Source organism: Alexandromys fortis, unplaced genomic scaffold (assembly GCF_014885135.2).
Source record: "Alexandromys fortis isolate MF-2015 unplaced genomic scaffold, M_Fortis_MF-2015_v1.1 scaffold_8_1_9099942, whole genome shotgun sequence".
Taxonomy (NCBI): Eukaryota; Metazoa; Chordata; class Mammalia; order Rodentia; family Cricetidae; genus Alexandromys; species Alexandromys fortis.
The window spans coordinates 60,501-69,340 of record NW_026067898.1 but is presented as its reverse complement, the minus strand read 5'-3'; the positions used below and the strand labels follow the sequence as shown (position 1 = coordinate 69,340).

General features: G+C 36.6%; 1 protein-coding gene across 1 annotated transcript; it reads right to left on the bottom strand.

Moving 5' to 3' along the window:
• Window positions 1-4,584: 4,584 nt before the first annotated feature.
• Window positions 4,585-8,042, bottom strand: LOC126487219 (olfactory receptor 9G4-like). Its single transcript, XM_050119934.1, is given in 3 exon segments — window positions 4,585-4,806; window positions 7,138-7,862; window positions 7,865-8,042. Coding segments are annotated over 3 exon segments (1,125 nt in total).
• Window positions 8,043-8,840: the final 798 nt, after the last annotated feature.

Here is an 8,840-nt window from a genome sequence, read left to right as displayed (position 1 = left end):
TCTTCTAGATCAATCTGTTATGACAAAGACAGAATTTTGCTTTTGTCTGTGGTAAATTCACAATTAAAGTTTAATTTTTCTTAACTTGAGTTTTACGCTTTGTCTTCCTTCTAGTTATTAAGGCTGTCTTCTCCAGAGCTTGGGCACCTCTGAGCCAGTAAAAAACCTCACTGGGGTCTTTGATTTCCTCATTTTTCTTAAGGAATGAAAATTTTAGACCTACAATGTGAACTTTGGAGATTATGCCACAATGTCTCCTAACTAACTTCACAAGGATATTTTAAAAACATCACATGAGAAACAGTAATTGGATGAATCACTGAATTTAGATTATTTTAACCAACTTAAGGACAGGCAAGTGTTATGTGTATAATCTCCATTCCGACACACATATTTAGAACTAAATCCCCATGCTTTCTAAGACATAATTTATAATGTCTAAGCTATAGAATTGTATATTAAGAAAATAATACAAACCTTTTGAATAGGAGTCACATAACTACATGGTGTACTCCCTGTCACACATTTTCCGTCTAAATTATTCATATCACAGCCTTAACTCCTCATATATTCTGTGGCCCCCAAAAATGGTTCAATCTTAAATACTGATTGTTGACAGGATCTTTGGAGAGAGAAGTGAATGATTTAAGAAAAAAACAGACATTTCATCTTCATCCCAGAGAAATAATTTATATCCACATAGTAAACCATACACCATTGTTCCTAGAAGCCTCATCTACAGTAGCCAAAAATCTGAAACAGACAAAATTCTCCTAAATTAGTAAAATATTCAAGTACAATACAGGCAACAACATGAGTGGATATTTAAAGCATTTCACTGATCTGAAAGAAGTCAGGTTTGATAAAATTAGGGAAAGCTTACCAAGGATATAACTACATCCCCTTTGCTTTCTAAGCACCTGTGTGTTATTCTAACTTAAGCACTTATTTAGCAAGAATGACATCACTTGGAGAAGCAGGAGAAGATAGAACAGCGCAGTAATACTAGGAAAGAGGGGCATGCAGTTGAAATGATCATAGCTATTACAAAAATTGTACAAAAACAGCCTCAGGATGGGCTATGACCGCTGTGTGTGCTGTCTGAAGGTCTGGCAGGAAAAGTGGGATGTACTGGAAGCTGTGAATGAGACAACCCTTCAATACTTTCTAGTTTCAAAGGCAATGGGAGGTGAGAAAACACCGGGATGAGTTTATCTAAGGTTGGTCAGAAAAACTCTTAGAATTAAAAATTCTTCAACGTTTTTATACTTTCCAGGTGTAGAAAATCACTTATGGTTACTTATATCTTTCATGATTAAATCAAGAGGTCAGCAATAAAGGATTTTAAAGGATTTTGTGTGCCACTGTTAAAGTTACAGGAAAAGACTGAGGCAAATGAGAACACACAGAACTGTGTATCAGATAATTGCCCATGTTAAACAAAGATGTTAGAATGCATACAATTTTATATGATAATTATTATACTTTAAACTTTGTGTTCAACTTGAAATGCTGTGTAAAATGATATTCTGGTTGTATAAAAGTTTATTAGACTTTTTGCTTTCCAGGCTCACCTGAGCTACCTGAGAATTTAATTAAGCTGATCCAGATGTGTGTTTTATAATTATAATTAAAGAAACATCAAATGGGTGAATAAATTAGATCCCAGTGAAAACAAGATTTCTCAGCTCTAACATTCAATTAGCCAATAAACCTTTCTTCATATTGTGCTATCCCTATGATAATTCCCATACCCCTACCTCGACAGAAATCACATTATCATGTACATTCAAGCTACGCCATTTGAAGCAAAAGACATACGTGGGATAACCAACCAATGCCTAATTTTATTTTTCATGGTGTGGTGGTATTTTCTTTCTCCTGTAACAAATAACGCTTGTGTGAAGATCAGAGAAGTAGAGCAGTTAGTCACTAGTTCTTACCTCAGGTCAAAGGGGGTGATCCTATCCCTACAAATCCTCAGACTGAAAACTGAGTTTCTGTCTCATCCTCTCCACCCAGCTCTCTCATCCCTGTCTCCCTCTCCCTCATGTTGGGATTAAAGACGTGTGATCCCAAGTGCTGGGATCAAAGGTATGAGATCTGTTTCTCTTTTAGACTGATTCAATCTCATGTAGCCCAGGGTGCCCTTAAACTCACAGAGAAACATCTACTTCCAGAGTGTTGGTATTAAAGGTCTGTGCCACCACCACCTGATCTCTATGGCTAACTGTGTCTAACTCCACATTCTGATCTTCAGGCAAACTTTATTTGTTAGATCACAAACAAAATATCACCACACACGGTTGGCTAATATATGATATTTTCCCAGGTCTCTGACTTCATTTTAGTTACCTGGCCCCTGAAGGTGTTTATGTATCATTAATTCACATTTCAGAAGAAATTTGCCACATAACCATCTGCTAATGTAGTAGTGAAATATGGGATTTATAGTTGTTTATATGAGATCAACTTACCTTGGAAATTACACCTGTTGTCTTTCCTGGTTATCCAGAAGTATAAATTCTTTATCATAGCATCCTGAAGCTGAACTTTAATAAGATGTTCACTGATTTAATTTTGTACAGGATGTAAAAAAGTGTTTTCTAAAGACTGGAAATAATTGGTGTCAACTCCCTCAAGGAATCGGAATCCCAGGAGATAAGGTCTATGAGGGAAATGTTAACAAATTTTTGTTACTAGATTTATTAGACTCTAGATCATAAATAAAAGTTGCATAGATGGAGATTGGGATAGCTCATCTTAGAACACATGTGCAGTCCAGAGTCATTCTCCAGCATGCTCACACAAAAGTCTACATACAATAGGATATTTTGGCATAAGTGTAAATTATGTAAGAAAATGTAAAAATGTAAGAAAATGTTCCATTAATCTAATTAACATATTTGTCCTTTGTGATGACAACACATGAGACCTATGCTCTTAGACAATTTCTTGTATATAAAATATTATTAGCTAGAGTCACCTCGATTTACAAAAGATCTACAGAATGTAGCAGAATTACTGTTTTTGGAAAATAATATTGAAGATTGAGTCAAATAGAAGTGTCTAAAATAAAACTCTTACTTCTGTTGCTAGAAGTATTCTCCATCCCACTGGTCCCCCAGACTGGCTTTTCTCCACCTGCCTTTCCCGAAGCTGATTATGAATAGTCATTCTGAGGCTTACTATTGCTTACATACTCTTTGGCCTAGTAGCTCAGGCTTATTATTAACTATTTCTTACATCTTAAGTTAACCCATTTCCATTATTTTATATTTTACCACGAGACTCATGGTTTGTTACCTCACATCTTGCTTCCTTGGTGGCTGCTGACATCTACCTGACTCTGCCTTCTTTCTCCCTGCATTCAGTTTAGTTTTTCTGCCTGACTATATTCTGCCCTGCCATAAGTTAAAGTAGCTTCTTTATTAGCCAATGGTAATAAAACATATTTACAGCATATAGAGGGGAATCTTACATCATACCTCCAACATGTAATATATGCACTTTCTATAGATAGAATTTTAAAATAAAGACAATATTTTTTTTAAAACTTGATTTAAATGTGCAGCAGCAATTGCTAGAGACTTGGAGGGCTGGAAAAATTGTCAGATGTTGGAGGGTGGATATTAAAACACAGATAGATAGAAAATAATATGTTTCAATATTCTTTAGTTTTGTAATATCTTACCCATCAATGTATTTAAGGTGTGTATCATTTGCTGTCATTTATCAACGTGCAAAGGGTTAATTTTACTGAGAGAAACTAAGCTTCAGAAAACAAGTGCAATAGAATATGTTAGAACCACTAATGCATCTGAATGTGGGAAATCAATTGACTCTGGAAAGAGCAAGGAGGATGATATTTTGTATGTGATTACCATACAAGAAGGAGGAACAGTTTTATGTTTGGAGAGTGAGAACACTTTTGACCTCTTTGCAATTTGAGAGAGAGGAACCATCACCTCTTTATTTAGCTATTGTTGCCACCTTGTTTTGGTTCTGACATGTACTTCCCTCAAGATCTCCAAAGTGATTTTACATCCTAAATCAGATCATAAATGTTCTTACTCAAAATTCCTGGATCTTATGATCAGAATCAAATTTGAACCTATTTAGTCTTGGGAGCTCTGGAAACTCCAGGCTACATTTATCCTCCAGAATTCTAAGGCTGAATTCAAGTCACATATGCTGTGCCCAGCCCAGTGTTGTAAGTCTCTTGGATCTTATTCTTCCATAATCCAAAGATCCCGGTGACCAGCATCTCTGATGACATAAACAATTCCTTTGCTGGATGTTTGTCTCAGTTCTTCTCTTCCAGATTGGCTACAGTGAGTACTACCTTCTAGGTGACATAGTTTATGATCTCTGTAACCACATACGGGCACCTGCCTGATGCACAGGTCTTGTCAAGGAGGTTGTGCATCTGTCTTGTTGTGCACTCCTATACCTGAGGACTTACCAATGAAGAACTATTAACCAACAACATATTACCTTGGGTTTGTTTGGAGACAGCGTCATTGATGACTTTTTCTGCAGTGTCTCAATTCTGGTGAAGATGGTGTGTGATGTCAGGGAGAGTTACCCACCTATGATGTGCTTCTGCTGGACCCTAATGCCATTACTCGCAACCTGCTCATCATGGCCTTCCATCTCTTCATTATTGTTGCCATTCTGAGGATCCACTTCAGTCAGGCCCACCTCAAGGCTTTCTCCACAAACTTCTAGTGCCTCATCTCTTTGACCTCCTTGTCCTATGGCTGCATTCTCTACATCTACTCTTGCCCAAGTTCCAGACACCCCCTGGAGAGGGACACAATGGTGTCTACCTTTTCTACTCTTTTATTCCCAAGGTTGAACTCCATGATCTACATACAGTCTGAAGAATAAAGATGTGAAGGAAGCTCTGGGAAAACTCTTCAGTTAGCTCCTTCTGAAGTCTAGGTTGACACACTCTTTGCAAGCCAGGACTACATGATAACAAACTACATGGGGGCATGGTTAAGGAACTTTGAATCTGAAGATAAAGTTTCCATTGTTTGAAACTCAACAGAAAATGTCTCATTAGTGTACATTACTTTAGTAGTGTAACAGTTTTGTATTTTAATATAACTTTGTGGATTTTATTGTCGTGTCTTCATTTATGTACATAATTGTACACAATGTACTTTTCTCTCATTTGATTTGTATTAGTTGCTGAGTAATTCAACTTCAGTCCGCTATTGGCTATCAATTAAAATTATCAATGCAGTTTTAAAACACAAAATTTTGTAATTGGATGTGAAGTAAGTAAATTTATAGTACTTTATTATTGGATTGGTGCTTATATATTGTCTCTCCTAATACTGATCCAGTTCTTGTCCTTGCACAATAGGTATTGTAGATATATTAAGGAAACACCTTATGAATTATTAGTATGTGTATAGCAATCTGTAATTTCTCATAGATACTGGTAGGGATTCCTTACTGAACAAAAAATGTGTAATGTCAAAACTGGTTTAAGGAAGGAAGATAAAAATTATGTATGAGAGAACAATTACAGATAAAGGAAAAGATGAGAAACTTGGAGCTAGTTCACCTGATGGAATGAACTGTTTTTTACTGGCTGTTTTTAAATTTTACTAAATATATAAATGTGCTCATTTTGTCAATTGTAAAAATAAAATTTAATCTCTGATAGAGAAACTCCCCTTTTAATTTCTGATCTTGAAACATAATAACTAAACCTGTTAAGCACTAAATTGTAAGTATAGGATTTTAAATGTTGTGTCTAGCGCATTGTTTCATTTATCTGAAAATAAGTAGAATCAGCCTGAAAAGGCAGCAGAGGATTTGCTTTAAGATATTGACCCACACTATCCTAAAATACCATCTGGTGGAATTCTAAAATAATAAATCACCATATAACATGCTGATTGATCTACTGTATTTATTGATGGAACTTAGATATGAATTCGATTATAGTAGGTCCTTAAGGACGCTTAGGCAAAAATTTCTACCCTATGGTATCCATTCACTAGGGGGTTAAGGCATTGAATTCATGTGAAGGTGCTGGCTCAGAGCCAGGGGTATCAACTACTTGATCCTCCAGGTTTCCCATGGCAATATAAGCAGCTTTGTTAGGGCTGGAAATGCTCTGATAATTCCCCTGCTTGTCACTAAGAAACAACCAGGCAGCTGCTGGATCTGGACAGATACATGCTAAATGACCTTTTATTTCCTTTTATCTTAAAGTTGTCCCCCCTCCGCCCATTGAGCCATTTTTATATGTGACCTGAGAAGGGATCCTGTCAAGTACCTACTCTACCTAGGAGACTACACACTAGCGAGGGTGATACACACTTTGAAGGACTCATATTTTTTCGTACATTTAATGCTACTTTTCGCTGCCCTCATAATCTAGACAACTCTTAATGTCTTTATCTAATACTACATTGATATAAAAGATATGTGGTTTACAAAGTGTGCTTCTACACACTCCATTTATACTTTATTACAGAATTTATTGGAGGAGGCACCATACTAAAGTAAAATCCTACAGTTATGCCTACACACCCAAGAATCTTAGCCGTTTGAATCTTCTTCTCAGGGAGCAGCAACAACGTCTTGACAAACTTAAAATTAAACTATATCCTTTGAAACTGTAATTCCTTTTCTATTAAATATTTCAGAATTAATGAACAAGAAAAATTAAGAGACAAAATATAATATTGAAGAATATTAAATAATCAAGTACTTTAAACTATAAATATTGAAATAAATTACGTCACACACACAGTATAAAATAATAAGTAAAAATCATTTGCTCAATCTTTCATTGTTTAGCGGATCACTTGTAGAATTTAATTGAAAGGTCCAAATGTGTGAGCACATGCAAAACTGAATTACTGGGACAATAAATTAACACAGCACTTAGCAAAGGGGGATTGTCGTATTGTCTGTGTTGCTTTCTTTTTTTTTAAATATTTATTTATTTATTATGTATACAATATTCTGTCTGTATGCCCGAAGGCCAGAAGAGGGCGCCAGACCTTTCTACAGATGGTTGTGAGCCACCATGTGGTTGCTGGGAATTGAACTCAGGACCTATGGAAGAGCAGGCAATGCTCTTAACCACTGAGCCATCTCTCCAGCCCGTGTTGCTTTCTTGAAGGCCTCTTTGACATCTTTGTTTCTCAGGCTATAAATGAGAGGGTTGAGCAACGGATTAACTACAGTGTAGAAGAGGGTGGCCACTTTGTCCTTTTCTAGAGAGTAGGTTGAACTAGGTCTTGAATACATGAAGAGCAAGGAGCCATAGAATAGCATGACAGAGACCAGGTGAGAGGCACAGGTGGAGAATGCCTTGCGTCTTCCTGAGGCTGAGCGGATCCTCAAGATAGCCAGGAGGATGTTGAAATAGGAAATGAGGATTGCAAGAATGTTGGAGAGCACTGTTAAGCCCACCACACCCAGGAGGACCTTTTCATAGACACGGGTGTCTGTACAGGACATTTTTACCAACGGTGGTGCATCACAAAAGAAGTGATCAATAATATTTTTACCACAGAAAATTAGCCAGAAGGTGTTAGCAGTATGGGCTATGGCATTCAAAAATCCTCCAGCCACCAGCCCAGTACAGAGAGAAGTAGACATGATGCTTGAATAGAGCAATGGGCTACAAATTGCTGCATGGCGGTTATAGGCCATGGCTGCCAGCAGGTAGCACTCAGTGTAGGCTACAACACAGGAGAAGAATAGCTGAGCCCCACATCCAGCCAAGAAGATGCGTTTGTCTTCTGAGATACAAGTGGCCAATACCTTTGGTGTATATACAGAAGTATACCAGAAATCCAAAAATAATAGATTGCTGATGAAAAGTACATAGGTGTATGTAGTCTAGAATCAATACGAATTAAGACAACCAATGTCATGTTCCCTGATAGTGTCAACAAGTAGATGGTTAGAAATATTCCAAATAGAATCAGCTGCCAGCAGGGGTTTGCTGAGAAGTCCACCAGGATGAATTCAGTAAGGATGGTTCGATTGTCCACCTCCATGTCCCCAGAGGAGAGCCTGGTCATCAATAAACATTGAATTATGATAACAAACATACCAGGTAGTTCAGAAATTACTATGAAGCCTAACAGATTTTAGTTACTATATTTAATTACAGAACTTTAGTCTGTCACTTTGAAAGATCCTTGCAATTGTGGTAATGAATGACTTTAAAATTAGGGATTTTATATAGTAGCTTTAATACAGGGCCTGAAATAGATAAGAGAAATAACTTATAGAATTGTTCAATAAACAACTGGCCTCCTTTCTGATTACATAAAGAATATATACATTAAAATGCCCAGAAGAAAGTTTGATCAGTAGTCACTACTCATAAAACTGAAGTATGGTGAGCTGGACATGGTCTTACAGGCTTATACACAAGTTACTGAGACAAGAGCATCCTAAATTCAGGTTAATTTTAAGCTTTCACAGTATCTCCAACAGAATAGTCACACACACATTTAGTATTCTTCCATAATTAATTGAGAATTTCTCATGCGTCAAGAGTTAAACATTTATACACATTATTCCTTCTGCTAGTGCAACAAATTGAAATAACACACATATGGATCATATAGCAGGTTCTACATTGAACTCTATGACTTAATTTTATTTTCATAATTCTCTTCATCTTTGCGTAGCTCAAGTGACATTTCATACTTCATAATGTAATTGGTGAAACCCATGGGTGTAGAATGTAAGCAACCAGTCACACAGCCAAGTCATCAGCAAAACAGATATTTTTTTCTCTATTTTTTTTATTGAGAAAAGGAAAAAAAAGTTTCCACCTCCTCCCA